This window comes from Corvus cornix, chromosome 6 (genome assembly GCF_000738735.6).
Source record: "Corvus cornix cornix isolate S_Up_H32 chromosome 6, ASM73873v5, whole genome shotgun sequence".
NCBI lineage: Eukaryota > Metazoa > Chordata > Aves > Passeriformes > Corvidae > Corvus > Corvus cornix.
The window spans coordinates 6904446-6927159 of record NC_046336.1 but is presented as its reverse complement, the minus strand read 5'-3'; the positions used below and the strand labels follow the sequence as shown (position 1 = coordinate 6927159).

At 39.2% G+C, this 22714-nt stretch overlaps 1 protein-coding gene across 2 annotated transcripts in view; it reads left to right on the top strand.

Moving 5' to 3' along the window:
- The window catches only part of LOC104694994 (pancreatic lipase-related protein 2), a 35226-nt gene that overhangs the window by 4598 nt on the left and 7914 nt on the right, over positions 1-22714 (top strand). The window contains exons 6-14 of one of the 2 annotated variants that reach the window (XM_019293962.3): positions 496-604; positions 1333-1452; positions 1542-1664; positions 3896-4011; positions 4947-5076; positions 5692-5803; positions 6792-6956; positions 7554-14451; positions 18187-18283. In XM_019293962.3, coding sequence (XP_019149507.1) covers positions 496-604; positions 1333-1452; positions 1542-1664; positions 3896-4011; positions 4947-5076; positions 5692-5803; positions 6792-6956; positions 7554-7617 — 939 coding nt within the window. In that variant the 3' untranslated portion in view covers positions 7618-14451; positions 18187-18283. Of the gene's footprint in view, positions 1-495; positions 605-1332; positions 1453-1541; positions 1665-3895; positions 4012-4946; positions 5077-5691; positions 5804-6791; positions 6957-7553; positions 14452-18186; positions 18285-20760; positions 20810-21624; positions 21780-22714 lie in introns of those variants that run through there. The other variant, XM_010408538.4, reaches the window with a different exon arrangement.

Here is a 22714-nt window from a genome sequence, read left to right as displayed (position 1 = left end):
GAAAGCCAGTGCATCTTCCACGTGGTAAAGGTTGTGCTCAGAGTGGCACCTTCAGGTTTGATCCAATAGAGCTGGGAAGAACAAGAAGTACCCAGTAAAACAGCTCAAAATATTATAAAAGGGCTCTAATCCCACACAAATGAAAATACCTGCTTTAGTGTCATAATCAATTTTGAAAACCTACTCTAATATGACTTTTCAGCAGTTCAAAAGTTTAAAAATCTGAAATGAAGAATTGAATCCCCTAGATTTAGTATATCAGGACAAGATGGTAAATAGCCATGAACACCCTGAGAAGGAAGAGGAGTGGGATGAGTGGGGAGTTGCTTCTCTTTAGGCAGAGATCCCATCACCCAGAACTGTAACTTCCCACCAGGACACTCACCTCCATCGCCCAGTGGTCTGGCCATGTCCTGGCACTGCATGGGGACATGCTGCAGTGTCACTGGTTTGTATCCCCACACTGATTTTTTTCCTTTCCTTAAATCTTCACAGAAAGACTATGGCTACTCTCCTGCCAACATCCATTTCATTGGCCATAGCCTTGGAGCACACGTTGCAGGGGAGGCAGGGAGGAGGAAACCTGGCATTGGAAGAATAACAGGTACTGCAGCCATTTCAGCAGATAAAACTTTGTATTTTCACACAACTTAAGAGAACTGAAGAATCACTGCTGCTTTATAAACATACAATGCAGACTGCAATGTGCTGGCTTGTCATAAATAAAAATGTCCAGCCAGATGGAGGCACACAAGTCATGAAACAGTCACACATCACTTTATTTTAAAAACTCACTATTTTCTGTTTTCCTTCTCCCCCAGTCAGTTATTTTCTCTGCATAGACATTGCTTTGTCTAAGCCATGCACACAGTGAGCAGTCACACAAGCAACTCAGGGAAACTGGGATCAGTGCTGTGTTTCTTTATCTCCAAAGAGACCTCACTGACACTGAAGGGAAACCATTTTCAACCAAGATATTCTGGAAATAAAAATAGACTTCTTGCCAAAAAAAATTTTATAAATAAATCTACATGCTCAGAGTAGCATAAGAAGATCTCATATTTTTCAATAAAATGACAAAAAAAGCCCAAAAAACCAAACTTCTTCTTCTATCATTGTTCCCAAAAATAAGCCAAGCAACATTTTACTGTGCTGCAATGCCTTCAGTCAGCTTTCTGTTAACACCCTGCCAGTTTTTCTAGCTGTGGACCACAAAATGGATTTTTAGATGTGGAGTAAAGGCAGAAATGTAATGCCCTATAGTGCACACAACCTGCATGTTATATATATACAGTATTATTTACTCAATCAGATGTATCTCCATTCACTTAGGTTTGGATCCAGCTGGGCCCCTTTTCCAGTACACTCCCACAATGGTTAGGCTGGATCCTTCAGATGCAAAATTTGTTGATATAATTCATACTCATGCTGGCCATCTTTTCTTTGACTTTGGTAAGTTTCCATGCAAAGGCTGCCATTGGCTCATAGGTTGGCCACAGAATACCTGAGAGTGATCTGCCAGGATCCATTGTGCATTTCAGCTCCAGGGATACTTCAGACTTGTGGGCATCTGGATTTTTACCCAAATGGTGGGAAGAAGATGCCAGGATGCCACCAGCTTCGTGTGCCTCCTGCAACTCGGGATATCAATGACCTGATGAGAGGTAAATGTATTTTAAAGAAGTAATACCTCATTATAAGTTACAGTTAGAAACAAAGGCTAGAATAAGGTAAGACCTTTGAATGTATATGTTATTTATATAGCTCAGATTTGGAATAAGGAGACAATGCTCAAAAATGGAACATTTAAAGCTGCCTCTGAAATACCCTCCACTTTTCTTTTGTACTAACCAAGGCAAATTCCAGATGAAAACTTCAGTTAAAGCATGCAAAATTGTTCATCACAAGCTTTATAAGAGCCTGCCACTGTGCTGACAGGCTGACCTCAGTGGGAATTCCTCACACGAAGGACTGGTAAAATTTCATTCATGGATAATCCAAAAATACGTATTTCAAAATCTGAGCTCTTCTTCTCCCTAGGAAGACATCACTCCCAATTTTACTGGGATTCATCCATGCCACTAAGCTTTAGTCTCTTCAAAGGGAACAGCCCAAGGTCAGAAATATAAAAGATGATAAAATGACTGCTCCATTAGTAGTTCTTCAAAGAAAGCTGGGCAGTTAATCAGAATTACCCCGGGATCCAGTACAATAGATCCACAAAATCCTGTCTTCTGATCCTAAACTACAGAAATGAGCACATCTGTTATTCACAGCTAAATGTTTAGAAATCCCTACCACTAGTTAAATAATTTGCTTTCAGAAATGCTCCCCCTTAGAACTGGTCGAGAACTTAATAACAAAGAGAACTGAAACTGGCTGGGCTCAAAGTCACTTAGAACAAAAACACTTTCCAACTGGAATGCATAAAAATGTCTGCATTTCATAAAAAAATAAATATTTTCCAGAGACATTTCACAAGGCCCTTTGCAATGTTTTGTCTTGAAGGAGAAACTCAGCTTTACTGAACTTGAGCAGATGGAGTTGGTTGTTCATGCAGCTCCTAAAAATAGAGTCAGCCTTAACTCCCTCCTCTTGGTTAAACCTTACTTTGTTTGGTAACCTCTCTTTTCTTTGCTAATGTTTACATTTATGTAGTGCTTTTATGTATGAAGTGCTTTAGAAAGAATAGTTAGTGACTTTTTTCCTACAGTTTTTGATGCAGTAGAGAGACTCTAGGTGTTAAGTGAATTTGCCACTAACATAATTGAGCCAGCTGTAAGAGCCGAGGGTTTAAAAGCACAAACCCTTCTGAATTAAAGAAGCAGCTGTAAAGAAAGCATACTCAGGAAGCTGTGATGATGCAACTATTCTCAAGAAAACCAGAAAACAAACACTTTTCAGAGAGGTTTTAGTATGTTGTTTCTTCTTTCCTATGTAAAGAACAATGTGCCAATGGCTCAACACCAACTGGTCTATCTTTAAGATGCATAAATATTGCTATTAAAGGAAATTTGATTTCACTATAAACTGTGCTAGCTTGCAACTACTTCAGTGCCTCCCAGGCTTCCCCCTGTGGTTTGGTGAGCCCCCACCACACGCTGAAGCAGAATAGAGCCCATTTCCATACCACCAACCTAACATTAGTATATTGTGTTTTGAAGTAGGAGAGACCTCAGAATCAAGGAAGACAACATTTGCTATAAGGGATGTGTAAATATAACCCAAATACCACTTTCTTCTTTCCTTACTAAATGCTTATAAATTTCAGTCTGATGGGAAAAAAGTCTTGTTTCCAATAGTTCTGACAAAATCAAGGACACGCTGCCAAACATCCTGCTTTTCAGAGAATTTCACAGAATTGCTATCAAATGATGGCAGATTTTCTAGAGCTTAAAACCACCAAAAGCCACTGAGTTTAAAATAATTGCTAAAATTACCTTTAATTCTAGAAATTAGTGGAAACTGTGATTTTACAGAATACCATGTTGTGGTAACGGTGAAAAAAGGAAAACTACTTCATTGTAACTACCGTATGCTTTACAAAAACTGTAGCTGTGAAATATTCCTGTCTTTGAAATATCAAAGGGGAATACTCCTAAATGCTTCTTGTTTCACCTTGGTGCATCTCCACCTCTCTTAAAAACTACCTCTTTCCAATAGAAAAAAATACATGTAGGCATAAGTACACTTTCTTACTACAAAACCAAATAATTCACACTTTAAATGTTTTTTTAATTATTGCTATTTTTTTTACCTGAAACATCAGTCTATGTGCAAGTGATTTTGAGGAAAAGAGACCCATAAATGTTGCTCTGGCATGGACTTTGTATTAATGCATAGCTTTAATCGCTTTTTATCTGTTGGGTTTTTTGTTGGGTTTTTTTTTCTCCAGCATACAGATCTTTTGGATGTGGACATAAAAGAAGTCTCAGGTATTATGCTGAGAGTATCATCACTCCAAATGGATTTGCTGGGTACCAGTGTGACACATACCGAGAGTTTGTGCTGGTAAGTACCAGGACTGTATTTATCTGAGGGCCTATGGCTCTGCCCTTCTTCTTTTAATAATTTCTGGGACAACTTCTACATTTGGGATCATGGGATATGGGCACAGGGGACATTCAGAACTACTGACTAAGTTCATCCAGACCATAGCCAAACCCAGGCAATTTCACAATAGACAAGTGATGATGATAATTTAGCCTTTTATTCACCAAATGCACAAATAGCCAAAGGTCCACAAATACCAGTTTGAACAGAACCTCCCACATACCAAAACTGAACTACCTAAACATAGCAATGCTATTTTTTCCAACTGCAATTAATCTGCTTTCTTGCTTGTCTTTTTTTACCTTTTTTTTTTAATGGATGTCAAGGTCTTGATCTGATTGTCTGATCTATGTAGGTAAATTAATTTCATTAAGGTTCTGCATGGGAATAAAGTTTGAAGAGCAGACAGAACAAATCCCAAATTGAAAGCCCAACCTTCAGTATTCCTAAACATAAATATTTTTACCATATCAGTTAGATATCCAGCCAACCCTCCTTGGAAATGTGGTTACTCATCCTATAACTAGCAGAAAACCTTCCAGTGGACCCTGTGAAAGATGAATATATTACCTGGATTTTACAGGTCAGGTAGCAAGGCACAACATTTGTTATGGTATTTATTTATGGTCTCTGCAAGACCACAGGGAATTAGGCCAGATTTCCAACCTGTTTCTCTCTGATTTTCAATCAGATGAAATAAGCTGACTGACCATCTCAAATTTTTTTCCAACTACAATGATAAATACTGAAGATATGATCTGAACTGAGAAGCAAATACCTCTTATAAAAAAAAAAAGCTGGGAAAAAGCTGAAATACCCTAATTTCTTAAAATTTAAGAGGCAAGATTAAAATAGGTAATATCTTATAACACACATTTTTATTTTCCCCCCAGGGAGACTGCTTTCCATGTCCAGAGGAAGGATGCCCACTGATGGGTCATTATGCTGATAAGTTTTTAGATAAAACTGGGAAAGAACAGCAAAAGGTTTATTTAAACACAGGGCCTTCCCCTCCATATGCTCGTAAGTGCTCATTTTGTGGTGTATTCTAAAGTGGCAATGAATTATGTGTGAAAAAGGGCCTTACACTTCTGCAGAGCTGCTGCAGTTAACGAGTTGCACTCAATAAAACATCTAGAATTTTAAGTGTTAGGAACATGCAGTACCAGCATTATTTGGGAAAGCTGAGATAATTGTAATAGCAGATCAACTGATGCTCACCTTTGGGTTAAATTTGATTGTTACACGATGGCTTCAAAACATAAAGCTATAAAGCTGAAATTGGGAGAAATGTTATCCTGGAAGTGCATAATTTCAAATTTTAAAATGTTGCATTGTTTTTATTGGCAAAAGTTTATAAAACTGGAGCATTTCAGGATACTTTTGCCAAGCTCATCAAGTCAAAATGGCAGGGAGCTATAAGAAACACAGTTTTAGTTGTGATTAATGTAGAAACAGCCACAGGACTGGGAAATAGGAAAATTAACAAATAAACTGTAATTCATCAGAGGTGTTTGCTTATAAGCATATTTATGCAATCCTTTTCTCTCTCTTAGAGACACTGAAACATAAAAGAAATTTTCCCCTTAGGAAAGAAATCTCCTTACAATCATAATCCATTTGATTCTGTTTTCAAAGGCTGGCGAAAAGAGATACATGTCAAAGTCTGTGCAACAGAAACCATGAAGGGAAATATAGACTTAGCCTTGACTGGAACTAATGGGATCAGGAAGAAATATACCATTGACAAGTAAGTTTAATGTGGCTGTTGAAAACGTGGCTCTATCATTGTTATCATATGGAATGTATACACAGCTATTTTTACATGCCTCACCTTGTTCTGTGTGGTCTGTGATTTGCACTGGTAATAAAAGTAGCTGTTAAGTGATTGAAGTTCCCTGTGCTACAGATTGTGGTAAAAATCTGCTTGCTGGTCTCCATTTTTTGTTTGTTTTCTGAGGTTGATGTTAGCACAGCAAAGTGGGCAAGAGCTCTGTGGCTGCTACTGGACTCAAATATGATTTGGTGATCTCTGAGAGGACAAAGAGCTCAGTGATGCACAGTAATTTAATCATTCCTCTGGGGAGTACGTGAATAAGAAAGTTGCAGCTTGCCCATGAACTGTGCTGGAATATGGGATTCCTGTCCACTCAGCCTGGCTTTTTCCAGTTAATGTGAATTTAAATCTCAATAAACAGAGGCTGGTCAGCAACCCAGCTTCAGTATTACAAAACCAACCTCCTCTGTGTTTGAACACAGTCCTGTAACGGGTCTCTGGTTATAAATACACCGCTGCAGCAATACACCTGCGGATAATTTCAATGTTAATGCCACACTGCAAGGTGTGTTCTGTTAGAGTAAACAGTGATAGCACAGAAAGCACAAATGTAAACTATAATTTTCAATTTCCTTCATGGTTGAGAGCAACCAGAAACATTGAGAGAACTTTTTGACTTGGATTTATTTGAAGATAGATCTTATTTTTCAAAAGTAATGTATAGAATAAACCACGGCCATTCTGACAAAGGCTAACTGATAGAAGTGTTTTCATCCTGAAAGGCACAGGAATTTCAGCAACTCTATAAAAAAAGTTCATAAAATTATGACGATAGTATTCAAAGCTCCAACTCCCATGGCAGCCCACAGCTTATCTCCCTTACTGCCTATACTCAAGCTTTTCTTTTCCCCATCATTTGTGTAGAACACTGAGCATCATTTCTGTGCTTTTCCTTTGGCAGGGGAACTTTCAAACCAGGCAACACATACTTGAACTACATTGATACAGAAATTTCTGGGAACATTTCAAAAGTTGAGTTTCTCTGGAAAAAGCATCTAGGTCATGCAGACAGAGGCTGCATGGGAGCTGAAGAAGTCACAATAATATCTGGGGAAAATGGACATATGTAAGTACATAAGCTAATGGTGATCCAGAAAGGTAGAAGTTTTTCTCCTAAATTGCAGTTTCATGTGCCCAGCTCTCGATTAGCACACAGCACAGCACACAGAAACATCTCTGCAGGGTTCAACATTGTACCTGCCTGGGCAGGGTACTTCAGGCTGACTCCAACCTGAGCCCATGGGCCTGGCAGCCACTGGCATTTGCAGGACATTAGATACACTTTTGGAGCACACTTCTTGTTTAGTTTTAACCAAAATTAATCCAGTTGATGTGTCCACCCCACTCTGTCATGTAAACCAAAGTGTGGTCAGTGGGGAAAACAGAGTGAGCAATTCCCTTCCAAAGCACACCCCTGTCCCAAATGAAAATGCTAAGGGAGCCTGATCATAAAGGCAAACACATCCTAAAAGTTAATAATTAGTCATTAACTAGTAAGTCTTAAAAAAAAAAAAAATTTGATACCATACACTTGATATTCTCAGTCTACTGGAACTCATGCTTTGACCTAACATGAAATAAAAACAAAATTTATATTGGCTATGTTGGGCTGCTGCTACGATAATGTCCCATTTTACTGACAAATCTTTTCCCCCCTTGTCAGGTCCATGTTCTGTGGGTGTGGAGCTGTGCAGCCCAGCATGTGGCAAGCCCTGGCTCTTTGCTGAGGCTGGGCCAGGAATGCCTGGAATGCTGTGGCAGCCCTCACCAGCTGGAAGAGGACACTGCGGTCAGCAGCAAAGGGTTAATGAGGCTCCCTCAACAGACTTTGAGAAATTTGCCCAGCCCACTACAAAAGCTCTATTTCCCAGTTAGTGCTGTCAGCTTTTCTCCACACAGGGCAGTTACACTCCTGTGAACTCTGGTCATGATGACAGATAACATGTATGTTAATAGGAACTAGCTGGGATTCTTTTCTGTGCCTGAAACAGGCATCTTCTTTATCAAAACTGTACTGTGCGACTGAGAAACTTGAATTTTCTGGCAGCCTTCAATAAGGAACTATTTTCTCTTTACCAGTGAAGCTGGATTTTCCAACTCTACTTTGCCATTGTGATGATACTGAGGTCAGGCTTGAGCTACATTATTTGCATTAGCATTGCCACTCCAAATTTGTCAGAGTTTTGATTGTACCAATTAGCAAAACCGCCAAGTGTTATCAGCATCAGCCAAAATAAGCTTTGTTTCAACACAAGCTATCCACAAAAATTCTTTCATTTTTTAATTACCAGCTGTTGTCTAAGGCATGCAACTAATTCATGCCTCTGATGTGAGGTTTATCATTTGGGTGCAGAAATTATGTGTATCAATCACATTGGGCAACTCTGTTCTGTCCCATCCCAACACCTAGCTATTTCAGAACACTTCCAGTGAGGTTCACCAAAAGGTGTTGGTGTGTTACACAAGGCTGAATGTGGCTGATGAACAGGTGTGTTTCAAATTATGCAGCAAGACCTTTGAGATGTCAGTACCCCGTCACCTCCTGTGAAGCTTCCCGAAGGATCTTGCTCAGGATATTTGATAAATCAGGTGTCTGCCTTCTCAGAGCCACTCCTTAGTATCCTTCATTTATCATCTCCCCACAAGCAGGGTGGGACCAGAAATCATCTTGAGCAGGAAATTCATCCTTCTTTACCCCTTAAGGAAACTTCTTGGCAAGATGCCCTTCTTGAGCAAGAAGGGGTTCCCTCTTCTGTGCTCCCATGGAGATGTAAAAGAACCCCAGATACTTCTACACAGATGGGAAAAATCTGTAACTGGTAATTACCATAAACTGCACGTGGCTCTCTGCCCCAGAGTTGCACAAATTAAGGAGACTCTATTATTTTGCCTTTCTTACAGTCAGCAAATGAAGCCAAATAAATGTAAATATTTTCCTCAGAATCAAAAAATGTGTGCAGCAGGGCCAGGAACTGGATTTAATGGCATGAACAGGAGTGTGATCAGTGCCATGTAAGGGATCACTCCTCACAGGAAGGAAACAAAGTCCTATAGGATTCAAGATTTCTCTAAAGCCCATCCTCTCCTGGCTCCATACCTGACTGTGCCACTTTTGCAATTCTAAAAACTAATTTGATGTTTTTGTGAATGATAAATCATATTCTTTCAAAAACACAAGTTTCATTTTGTTTAATTTTAAGCTATAGATTTCAACAGCATTCTGATAAAATGTGACAGTTCATATAGGCTGCTGATTTGTGCTACAAGTGTGGTACAGCTGATTAGATCACTTAAAAATATGCATTTTTCTCACCCAGCCAGTTCAGCTAAAACTAAAACATTGCATTATTTTCTTCCCCTTGTGTTGTTCTGTTTTCATTCTTTTCATATGGTATTTCTTGAGTTAATTTTTATTCTTTGGTATAGTAGACATCAACACAGCCCTTCTTTGCTAATGTATTTTTAGACAGAACAAAAGAGATTTATTTTTATAAGATAAAGGTGAAAAAAAGCACATTGACAGCAGCTGTGTGTTGCTGGTAGCAAATAATCTTCCTCCTTATTTCTTTCTCTATTTAAAATTTTAAATTGTTCCTTGTATGAAATCTTTGGATACTAACACTTTGTATTAATGGTGCTAGTCCGAATAATGCAAGGGTTTGATATTTCATGAGACAATCTGCCTTTGACAAAGCCCTGGACAGGCAATTCTTTCATATCTTTACAATAAGGTAAGCCATCTTTTCAAAACAATTTAAATTGAATCTTTAAAATGTCAAGTGAGACACACCGTTCAATATGTTTGGCTGTCACGTGGAAAGGTAGAGCTTTTTAAAATCAAATGTGCCTCATTTCTCCAGGAATTTAAGGACATATTATGATTTGCATTCAGTCTTTTACATTATTTAAATATTTTGACAAACTACAAGTGCTTCAGAATGACAATAAAAATTTAATTTTATGCTACTTAAGCATGTGTTCACTACAAAAATTATGCCAAACATCAATTGATAAGAAAGCCATTATGAAGATTTCAGCCTCAGTCACTTCTCTCTTGTGACACTCTTTCAACAATGGAGTAAGGTAAAACAACTACACAAACAAACCTCTTCAGCCTTTTATAGAAAAAGGGACAGCAATAATTAGCAATCTAAAATATGAACTCTCTGGTCCACTTACATCATCTTTATGTACTTTAAATGTGACACAAGGAAAATAGTTTTAGGAGAAAACCTATGCTTGTCATAAAGGCATATGTGCAGGTATGCTAATGAGAAAAGGGCCATTTTTGTCAGAATTCCCTGTTAACAAAACCAAAATACTTTACTGCATAGCACAGCAGTTTTTCTTCTTTCCAAAATCACAGCCTATCAAAATGCACCTCATAAATATTTGTAAGCCCAGAACTAAAATAACAAGAATAATTAAAATTAACTGAATAGGACTAATAGGCAGAGATCTCAGCATTCATATTGTGCCTCTTTTCCTGCTTTTGATCCTATCTTAATCTGTGACTTTTTAGAATTTTTTATGCTACTCTAATAAACTACAATATATTATATATATATTGATTAAATCCTCATAAAATAACCAGAAATTTGCATGACTAAGCCTACCAGGGTCTTTTGGTTTTTCATCCTTGTTTTTCTTTCCTAAAGCAGGCTCCAATTCTCAAATATGTGTCTATTTATAGAAATTTTAAAAGGCCTTTGGAAGGTAATTTTCCTGAGACTTTAATGCAGTCAGGGTATTCTGTGTAGCCCTTGGGTCTAACAGTTGTTTGACAGGCTGCTGGGACAGAAGCAAAGCCAAAAATCTTTGCACATTCCCAACATTTGAGTTATTCTTCCATAACCAAAGCTGACTGAAGTTGGAGTTGCCACTAAACAACTGACCTATAACTGACCTATCAGTAAATCTGTCTGGATGGAGTCCCTACAAAACTTGGGGCTCTGTTATTCTCCTTTTGTCATAACACAGTATCAGGGAACTTTGTAATTTCAAGTAGTCTCCAAGCTGCTTTAAGTTGCTCTGTTTCCAGTAATTAGGGAGCAGAAGTTGATAGCACGTCCAAATCTCTTTTTGTGGCATATTTCCAGGACAAAACAGAGCCAATAATCTGCTCCTTATCTTCAACTATCAAGGATATAAAACCTTCCAGAAAGAACATGGCTCATCACCAGCCCTTGCACAAACAGAGCACGCCCATGTTGCTGTGCTGAGGAGCACAAACGTCCCAGCTGCCACAAGGGTCTTGCAACACCGGAAGCATAAGCAATATGTGAAAATACAGGCTGGCAGTGGTGTCATCCCAGAGTTTTTCCTTTTTTTTGTGGCACTAGGAAAGCTTGGGGCCAAATGCAGATGTCCAGAGCTCTAGATGATTAGCTTTGTTCTGAGCCACTGGGCTGTAGATGAGCTTGCCAGAGCCATGCTTTTAAGAAAATACATATTCAAGATTTGCTTCTGCCTTTCCATTTCCAAGGCAAATCTATAGTTATTCCCTTTTCTCTCACCTGATTCTTTCAAACAAGTTTAACTCTCTAGCATTAACAGGATATAAAGCATTCTGAATAATGAACTTCACCCTCTTCCCTTTAATTCTGCCCATTACTTGTAAAGAAAATCTGGCTGTACCTAAGGACTCTCCTCTGCCTTAGATTACTTTCACCATCTGCTCTAAAGTTCCCCTTTCCTTCAAATACTATATTCCATAAATCTCCAGCTCACAAAACCAATAGTTAATATTATCTTTGCTTGCTTTCAGTGATTTAATTAGCAGCCAGCATGTATTATGGAAAATCATAAATATTTATAACTTCCAAAACATTCCTTTAATTGCTGTTGTGTGATACTAGAAAGGATATACTAAGGCAAATTGGTCTTGTCTCTATTCAATTTAAAATTTGTTCACTTGACCAGAAAGAAAACACTGGAGTTAAACAATAGAAATATCGAGCAACTCTTTTATTCTTGGCTCTGCCACTCAGATACTGGAGGTAAGATTCTCCAGGGAGCTGAGTGGTCTTTGTCTATACATATCAGCAATTCCCTAGGGGATGGAATACACAAAGCTACTTCCACATGACCTCCATCCAACCTAAGAAATTCATTAACCATCGTCAATCTAAAATTGAAATGACAGCGAGAAAAATGTTGCTTTTACAGTTTTATACACTTATCCTTCTGTGAAAGCCTCAGTAACTTGTACATTGCTGTACTTGAAACACAGTTTCTGAGATTCCTTTGGAGAACATGATCCTCAGTGAGTGTTTTGATCCTCTTTTTCCCACCTATGTGAAGGCCACTGCTACCAAAATGCATTTATGTCCTTGATAATTCTCAGGCTGACATTTATAAAACCACTGGATACGTTCACTTGCACATTTTCAGAGGCAGCTGCAAAAGCCAGACTTTTCTTCCTGCCCACTAAAATCTGTTGTTCCTCTTAAGACATAGAAACAGGCCCAGAAAAATTGACCATTCCTAAAAGGAGCTATGCCTCAAAACCCTACTACATGGGTTAGAAATTATTTTTACTATTAATTCTGGCTTGTCATAGTGGCCTACATTAATTCAATCACACCACTGCCTATTCCCTCTGAAATACACTGACAGTGAAATTCAGTGGCACTGTTTCAACACTCACACACAAAGACTAACTCTATGGAAAGAACAGCAAAATATTTGAGCATATCCAGCAATCCTGGTCCCCTAAAAAATGTTTCAGAGGGGTCTGATCTCCACACAAAGGTGTCCATCAGATTCTGAAGATGTCTCATCATAAATAGAGGCAGCAGTTTCACTGGCTGCTTTGCCACTGAATGGGCCAGACTTATGGGCCAGAATTTTGACACAAGGCACATGAGGGCAGATAACATTGCTTATCTCTTTTCCTTGGCTCCCCAAACTCATTCCTCCCCAGACTTATCTAATGAGCTGCATTGTTCAGAGGAGATACGTGTCCCATAACTGCTGCCAAATCTCCATCTTCCAGTCAATGAAGGTAGACTTGAGGGTTGAGAATTTCTTATTAGCTGGATCTCTTCTGTGTTATCAGAAATTACATACACATTGTCAACATAAGCAGCAATTAAGTATGAGATGCAGTGCCTTACTGGCCACTGCTTCCTCCACATTCCTTTGAGACTTCTTTCTTTATTTTCATATATGGCACTGCCTTGTACCACTCTACCAACAAGAACCAGACCCAGACTCAACCACTGCTGTAGGTGCCTCGTGCCACAAGGAGTGACAGACACTCCTGACTCGGTTTTTACAACGCCTTGCAGGCTGATTGCCTTGCATACCATTCAGCATGTGGAGAAACACTTTTTTGGTGTTATTTCTTCTGGTGAAATATCTTCTTTCAGGCAATGCACATATCTCAGGACCACAAATTGGCTCCTTATGTGAACCATAGATCCGGCCCAAGTTACTTCCTGCCCTCAGGCACTTGAACCACTCCTTAATTAAGGGTGACAGTCCTACAGAGTTGCCTGAGCAGGTGATTATGGCAGCAACCATCCTGCAGATAGCACTGTAGGAACTTGAGGCCTTGCTCAGGAACTGAAAGAACTGGGTTCTGACATGGCTGTGACTCACAATCTCCAGAGCACAAAAGAGTATCTGGGATTTACATGATGGACAAGACATGAAAAGATGAATGACATGATTATCATCATCCTATCCTTCTCCTGAAGCGATTTTGAATGAAAGTGCCTGTGGTTTCTCTGATCTGAGTGGATCAGTTTACACCAGTTATATTCAGAGCATGCCAGCTGATAAGAGAGCTTGGGACAGAGACACATAATGTGTAAATCCCCCATGGCCCAAGAGGACATAGATTAGTCAAAATGGTAGTGGGTAGAGAGAGCTTGTGCAACTTCACTAGTAAAAGCTATTAAATGCTCAGATATTTATTTTGTCCCTAAGTTGTAAGACTACTTTTGTTATTCCCTCTTTTTAAAAGAAGCTAGTCTGCCCTTGATTAAAATAAAATAAATAAAATTATTAAGAGGTTTGATCATATGAAAATGTACAAGGGTTTGCTTTGACAAGGCATGTTCATCAGACAGCTAACAAAAAGACAGCTGGTGGGGGACACAGAGCAAGGAAGAAAAGCTCCTGCTCTGAGCTCCCCCGCAGTGGAGGGTCAGTCATTACCTGTAACACGAGCTCACAATAACCAGTTCACTCAGGAAAGCATTTCATGTTGACTGGGATGAATGTTACATAAAACAACCCCTCTGAGTGGGCTCAAACGGCCTCGTCTTGCTTTCCTTCAAACTAACAAAACTTCAGGAAGGGAAAATGTTAATGAATTAGGTGCAAAGAGAGACAAGAAAAGGCAACATCTGTTATATGCAGCATTGAGGGGATCATTCTTACAAAGGTTCTCGCTCACCCACACCAAGCCTATAATTAGACGCCGTGTGGGCAGGTCTGCACCTACTGTTGTGGGACTGATTCCAAGTGAAAAAGGCCGGCAGCGACCAGGATTTGACAGGGAGCTGGCTGAACAGAGCCTGCAAGCAGAAACCCCTTCTGCATTCAGAGTGGTAAGTGCTGAAAAATTGGTGGGTTTTGGGGGCAAGTGTCTGCACAAACTGCAGATCAGGGTTGGGGGACTCCAAGGACTCCTTGACTTAAAATATCCAGGCTGAATGGTATGGTCTGAGTGAACATGCAAAGAGCAAACAGCAGCACTCAGAGAGAGACCCTTGGCAGCAGCTGCGAGTCTTAAAATTTTTCAATTCCAGGAAATCCTAGTAGGAGATTCTGGGCTGTGACAATGCAATGCAGCTTGGAAAACAGGGTGGATTTGGTGGGGCTAAGGTAATTTGGGACTGAATATATCCCTGTTTTTAAAGGAAGAACAAAATGACAGTATTTGCAGATGGTATTTGGGCTTCTTTCATTTTTCAGGGAAAATGCATTAAAACACAAAAACCAGCAGAAATTAAAAAGCAGGATAAAGCAGGCTACATATTTAAGCATTATTAGGAGCACCAAAAATTTATAGGGGGAATGGAAAAGGGGAGGAATTATAGAACTGTTTCTTGGAAGAATGTGAAAAGTGAGACTTCTTTTGGTAGACTGCTGAGCACATGGAATGAACTAGTCATTGATGAAGGCTATTCTGCACTTCAGAAATGGCAAAAGGCCAACAGTGTTGGTCTTGGAGTTGACTAAGTTTAAAAGCAGCCTAATCATGGAGACAAACAGTGGAGATCACCCTGGGAAGACAGACAAGTGGCCAGGTGGTGGCTGCAAGTCAGCTGAAGGCTCCCTGGTTACTCAGAATTGGCACAGACACTTCCCAAAACTGAATCACGTTTGTTGTCGGTTTGTTTTGGTTTTTTTATGATGCTTGTAGTCAGATTAAATTATCGTAATTGTGTCTGTAAACTTGAATGTATGAATACCAGTGTAAGGTCAAGGTGAGAACCCTATTATTTAGGAAATCTGAGCAAATACTGCAAAGTAGGAAGGCCGACTTGTTATTAAATATGTTTTCTTCACTATTATCCTACAATTTCTTTAGGTTGTTCACCAGTTCTAAGCAACTGACCTAAACACCTTAAAAGCCTAAATCTTACAGCACCCTCCAACATACCTACTAACCTTTTATTGGAGCTCTTCCCACATTAAATGCCTCAAGAAAATAATTTGCATCACTACTCTGAGTCATTCAGGTCAATGTCCTAGTCCACTGTTTCAGTTTAAGAGGTCAGTTGGCACTCAGAAAAATCTACTACCCAGGCCAGACGTGTGTGAGCCCTGCCTTACCGTGGTTATTACTTTGTAGTGGGTGGTTTGGAGGAAGAAAATTGGCAAACAGTTCTGCACGTCTTTGCTCTGCTACAAAATTGATTTCTCTAATACTAAATTTGTGGGTTCCAGAGCTGTTCAATTAAGGCCAGTTTCCTCCTGCAGATCTTCACTGTACCTAAAAGCTGGCGAGCAAGCAGGAAAGGAGGCTGACCAATGCCAAGATGGCTTTTTACTTGTTATTGCTCGTTTGCATCGAAGCAGTGCCAAAGAACCTTCATCCAGAATCAGGACCCTGCATTGGGCTGTTCATGGGGAGGAGATGGAGATGAAATTAAGTCTTTAACAATTATGCCAATTACCTGAGTTATCACACCATATCACCAGCATTTTCCTCAGTACTCTGCACATCAGTTTTCAGTATTTGATAGTCTGAACACACAGTGTGCCTGAGCCACTGATTGTGGGCTTTGCCTAGGAAGAATGGTATTCTTTGTATGCTTGTATAGAGTAGGTGGAACAACAAAATTACACTCAAATAAACAAAAAAATATATATATTGTACTTTCAGGCATTTGTATCTGGGTAAATACGTACATGATCCCTGTTATGATGCCTAAAGGTACTATTGTAATTTTTTTTCACTTACTGTCTTTTACCATTCTCAGTAATGTTCAATACTTGGGTGTACAATTAGTTCTCTAAATCCTTCGTGCTCAAAGCCATGCAAGAATTTGATGGGAGAACAAGAAATTTAACCTACAACTCCTGTATCCAAAGCTTATATGCTGAACTCTGGGTGGGTTCTCCTCCTTTGTATTGATTTACACTTTTAACTGAGCACTGAGCCAAACCACTGAAAAATAAGAAAGACTTAAATTAAACAGTGGAAAGACAGAACTGAAAAAATATTCTCTGCTTAAAGACAGTGCCAGTGCAGGAAATATAGGAAGTATGGTTGGAGTGGTAAGGAAAGAAAAGAATTGAAAAAAAATTCACACATCAAAAAGACCTGAAAGAAGGTAGAGAACTTAAACTTCAGTATTGAAGGGAACAAAGCAGACCTGAAAATTGTAAAGTAGTATTCTCCCAACTGCATCTGTGGAATCAAAGAATAACAAGTTCCTTGGCACTTCAAAAGTCACTACTAATACACTAGCAAGACTTTGAAGGTCTTTTCAGTTACAGCTCCCTCAAATGTCCACTTCAGTTCTGCAAACGTGATATGCAGTGTGACAGCATTTAATTCCCCAAACACCAAAAAATAATCCTACATTCAAAACCTGCACATTTTTTACTATACCTTCGTCTACATTAAATACTTTTTCAGTCTGAGCTCACGTCCAGCAATACCAGTGTTGAAAGCTGGCATTCAGTGTAATGCCAGCAGCTGCTTCCTCTAAAATCTTCATCAGGGATGATCCAGCATGAGCAGTGAGTAAAAAAACCCCTAAAGATAAAAAGCTAAAAGACATAATCACACCTTGATCATGGTAAGATATGATACATGATATGCTGTATGATATAATATAAGATACATGATAAGATACATGAGATTGATATGATATGATATGATATGATTGATATGATTGATATGATATAATGGTGCACAGTAGCAAGAACTGTATTTTTAAATCCAGGAGCTGCCTTCTGTAGGCTGAAATGCAGTAATGACTCAAAAAATGACTCAATTTTTAATCTACTTAATCCATGCATTTAATTTTAATCTACTTAACTGTTGTAGTATTGCATGTATATAATTTTACTTTCTTAATCAAAATATCAAGTGGCAGAGAAGATCTTCCTAAAATTCAAGTATCAGGTGGCTTAAAATGTTGACCTTATAAGACTGTCAAGTTTGCCATGTCATGTAACTGAATTCAATTACACAACTTAATCTTTTAACAATTTTTCACAATTTTTCTTTCATGACCGATTATCCTGTGGAGAGTTTCATTATTCTGCCTCAGGCTGACATTAGACTGAAATTCCACAGGTCTGAAATTCATCAGGTCATTCATCCTAGTTTTTTACCTAATCTCATATTAATTTTCTTCTAATTAGGTACCTGGAATTTTCTTAAGAATCAGTAACTTAAAAAAAAATTGCCAAAATTGTTTTTTGAAGCATCTCAGCTATGAATTACTGAAATTCAATTATTATAGAATATGTGGTTCTAGCAACTGCTGTAAAGTAGATCTAAAGTCCTTGTCTGAACAAAGTATCACCATGCATGCTTCTTTTTTTTCTGCTGTGAATTTCACCTGGTTTTGGTAAAGAAAGACAAAAAACATTGCATATTTTTAAATTCTTCCATGCATGAAATATTTTTTCTTAATTCTCATCTTAATTCTAATGGCCATAAATTGTAATGTTGGCATTATCATCTTCCTTATGAAATCTCTTCTAGCCATTAATTCCTAGTTACAAATATTGCCCTTTTTTGCCCCCTTGTTTTCTTCCAGTTTCTTCCACTTCACCAAGTAGTTGTTTTTAATTTCTTTTCTATTATTTGTTTTCAGCATAAAGCTATCCAATTTTCATTGAAGGAAACAGTGGCCATTTTTGTACCCTGGTACTGCTCACCAGAGAAAGAGATAACAAGGGTTAAAAGAGAATGGTGAGTAAAATTCTTAGCAATTCGATACATAACAAATGTTGTTTAAAATGTTAAAAAATATCTATTTATGGCAGTGAAATTACTGGGTTAAAATGCTGATAATGAGAACTCCTGAGATCTGGCCTTGCTTCTCATTAGAGTCTGTGTGCCTGCTTGTGTGCATGTCCTAGGGAAGGTGTGTGGGTACATGTGTGGGACTTGAAAATACACTGCAGACAGTCATTATGCAGACTTTCTCATATCTCACCAGCCATGCACTATGGCCCATGAGTCACTGATTGAGCAATGGTGTCCTGAAGGTGACTTGATGTCCTGTTGTGAGGGACAACCACTGCTCCAGTCGAGCTTTTATACATTAGGGTGGCAGTCTATGAATATTTGCAATTTTTTTTTCTGAGCTGAACATCAATTTAAGAATATTTAGAGCTGTTTTTGCATGTCTTCTGCCCATTGAGAGGTTACCTGAGCTCAGAATTCAACAGCCTCTTTCCAGAAGCACTGGTTAGGCTGAGATCACATTCAAAAACAAGTCCTTCCAGTTCCTCTTGTTCAGCTCTACGCCTCCTAAATGCCCAGTGGAAGAATTTTCAAATTGCATGCTGCCTGAACTCTTTTTACATAGTTTTTTAACCTCTTTGCAATCTTTTTGTCATTAACATAGACCGACACAGAAAGGCTTCCCACTAAAAAATTATCTTGTAACCAAACTGCAACTCTCTTAATTACAGAATGTATCAACATTCCACAAATAATAAAATTTCTGCTGCTTCTTTTTTTTTCCCCTGGCCACATGTTCATTTCTATTTTCTGCCATCAAAGGAAGATCCTTCAAAGAAAATTACTGACCGCATTTATTTGGCAACAGCCTCCCACATTGCCTTAAATCATTACTTGCCTTTCAGGTTTTAGGTCTGAAAAGAAATTCTACTATCCTCCCTGCTGTAGTGTTCCTGACATGGACTGTACATCTCCCAAGTATGAGAGCTGTCCATTAAATATTAAGAAATCCCATGGAGCTCTCCAATTCATTTGATGAGCCGTATCAGCTGTGATTTCCCTTCACTGTCATCAGGTTCTCATCATGATGATGGGCACCTTGACAGACATTCCAGCTGAATGGAGCTGCTCCTTTTGGCTAACAGTTGGGACTTCTTTGTTCTTGTCCTTCACCAGCTGCTTAGAATAACTCCTGATCCCTTTCTTTCCTATTTTACTGCCAGAATTCCTCTCTGCTTTCCACTCTCCTTGAGCAGATAGTTTTCCTCTCTGTTAACAACATCAGTGGATAAATTAGGCTTAGGATCAGAACTGTATTTCTAAGGAAATTTCATGATTCCTCTCAGCTCTGCACTTTGCAGCTCCTGCTCACTGCTGAGATATTCATGCTCACTCCTCTGCCCAAACACACAAACAAAACAAGCTATTACCAAACAGGGACTTCAGAGTTTATTAGAGAGTACTCTGACCTATCCAGTTTGGCTTTGTTAGGAAACCATGTCATTACAGCCAAGTAATCCCACTTCCATCAAAAACAGGCACAGAGGTGGATCATTCTTCCTGTCTGATGTGTGTCACACAAGCTTCAAGGACAAATTCTGTAAAATTCCCAATTGTTTCTTCTTTGTTTCTGAAAGCATTTTGTAGCGTCAAGGGCCTTTGGAGTGTTGTGTTTCTGGCTTTCTCACATCTGTAAAAATATCCCTTAGAGAGTGTTATACACATAGTGAGATTATAACTACTGAATTTACCTTTTTTTCTTAATATTTCTAATGAGCTATCCCAGTGGCCAGGGGTAACAACTCAAATTTTTGGTTTAAAAGAAAAGCAGTATGTTAGAAATGGGAGGTGAGTGCCATAGGAATCACCTAAAAGAAGAGGAAATTGAGAACAGCGAATGTGGCAAAAGAGAGGGGAGGGGGTGAAATTAATGGAATTCCTGCCATGGAAAAGACAAGTAAGTTAAGCGTAGAGGAAAGGAATCTGATCAAAGTTTTCCTTGCAGTGAGAGGCCCTAAGCTGCCAAGAGTGCAGACTTCAACTAGTTACACATAACCACTGTGCTTGTTGTACCACACCTCTCACCTATCCCATCGCAGCTGGGAAAAAAAATCAGACCCCATGATCTGATTGACTTCATCAGCAATCTGCACGAGGTGTTGTCTGTGCAAGAAATGCAATGAACAGCAGAGCTGTGTGGTGGGGAAGGATCACTTCCCACATCCTACTGGTAACACTCCTCCTCAAGCAGACAGGATGCTGCTGGCTGTGGGGCACATTGCTGTTTTATGGTCATTTGGTGTCTGCCAGGACCCTTAGGCCTCTTTCTGCCTGATGGGTCCCCTCTGTGCACAGACCAGTGTGTGAGGTTACTCCTCTTCAGGTGCAGGTCTTTGGATTTCTCTTTGTATTACACTCTTATAAGAAGGACAAATCACTCAAAATAAAATGCTTAACCTGTGTATTCAATTTGCTTTAGGTGGTTGGAATGTGGATTGTTGCATTTTATCTCCTTGGCACAGTAGCAGGTGAGAAATTGTATCTTTAAAAACTACCACTAGAAAGTGAATTCAGATGAAATGGTACATAGGAGATGATGACTGTTATTTTCCTTTACATTGACATTGTAGAATGATTTGTGGGTCATTGTAGGGCAATGTCTATTACTGTGCATGGAACTAATGCTAAAAGGCTCTACTGTGTTTAAAATTTATTATTAAGAGCACAAGAGACATAACCCTGTGCTGAAAATCCACCGAGAAATTCAGAGTCACGTGTTCTACTTCTATCAAGGCAATGCAAGATCTGTCTTTACATTACTGCTCTATACAAAGAATTGACCAGCAACAGGGTGCTCAGCACAACAGTGCTGAAACATAAAAGCTGAGTGTAAGTGAGCACGAGACCCATCTGCTCTAGAATAACTACTAGATTGAAGAAAATGCTCGTATCATTCGTTGTGCAAGGTTACCTTCATTCGTGTGACAAAGCCACGATGCTTTGGAGCAGAAAGCATGCAGGAGCAATCCTAACAAGCATTTCTTGCAAGGCTTTTTTTTAAAAAGAAATTGTACTAATCCTTTTCAAGCCTAGAAAGTGGTGTCAAAACAGTGTTGTGGTCCTTACTTGGTTTATCCTCAAATTATTTAGCTCCCCTTGCCTTCCCACTTCAGGCAATACGCATAAAGGATACGAAAATGACCTTAGAACAATTAATTTCAAATTCAGTCATAAAATTAAATCTTTTTTTTTTTTTTTTTGCTCTTCAGACTGTTGTAGTCTCAAATGCATCATCAAGCATAAGAGAATCATACATATAAACTAACTGTTTCTCCTGCTCTAGGTAAAGAAGTTTGCTACCCCAGGCTTGGCTGTTTTACAGATGACCCACCCTGGTCTGGGGTACCAGGGAGGCTTCTGACAGGTTTGCCTGATTCTCCAGAAGAGATGAACATCAGCTTCTCTCTCTACACCAGGGAAACAGGAAACAACTCACAGGTGACATTTGTTTTTAACATCAAAAGCTGACTGAATCCAAAAATGTTTGTGAGCTTGTTACAAAGTCTGTGTCAGTCACCATAAATAGGCAAAAAGTCAGAATCAGAAGTTTGAAGGTACGGTAATGAATGTACTTTGGAGTAAAGCACAAAAAAATTTTTCTGAATGAACTGTAGGGCACAAAAACTTTACTGGTATTTTCCTGAATGACAATATAGGTTATGGCACCTTTTGCATGTATTTAAGTCTCTGAAGAAGGTTGAATCACATAGGATACACTCAGCAGCAGGTTGCTCAGCACTTCCGTTGTTGAAATAAATCAAAATACAGCTTGAACTACTTTCCATTAAATTGAAGCATATCTATGATCTAGGACACAGCCCTTCCACACAGAAACTCCCTGAGCTCACATCACCGCCCCTGTATTTGTTTGAGAACAATACAGACAGATAACATTCTCAAGGAAAAATAGATAAAGAGTAGCTTGCAGCAATGTGTGAAGATCAGCTTCACCCCTACTGCATGCAGTCCTTGCATGAAGTCCTTCCAGCCTTTCTGGAGTGGCTAATGAGAAAAACAGGCTGCAGCTTAGAAGCAGAGCAGCACATTGAAGCCAAAGGTCAGGTCTGTAAAAGGACAAGCTGGAGAGGGAATTGTGGTGCTGGTGGGCTGCTCCCTGGAGAAAATCATCATCTCAGGCTGAGACACACTGTGACAATGTGGCACTTTTAGGTTGCTTCATAGTCTGCAAAAGGGGGTTCTTCAAGCAATAAGCAGAATAGAAGGGAGCAGCAAAACCACACAGCCACAACTTCAGAAGTAACAGTGGAACTGAGAAAGAAGAGATAGAGGAGTCCCCAAGTCCCAAAAAACCACAGACTTTGTCCTTTCAGAGTAGAGTCCCTTTAGTCCTAAGGGTATGATCTAGCTGACTT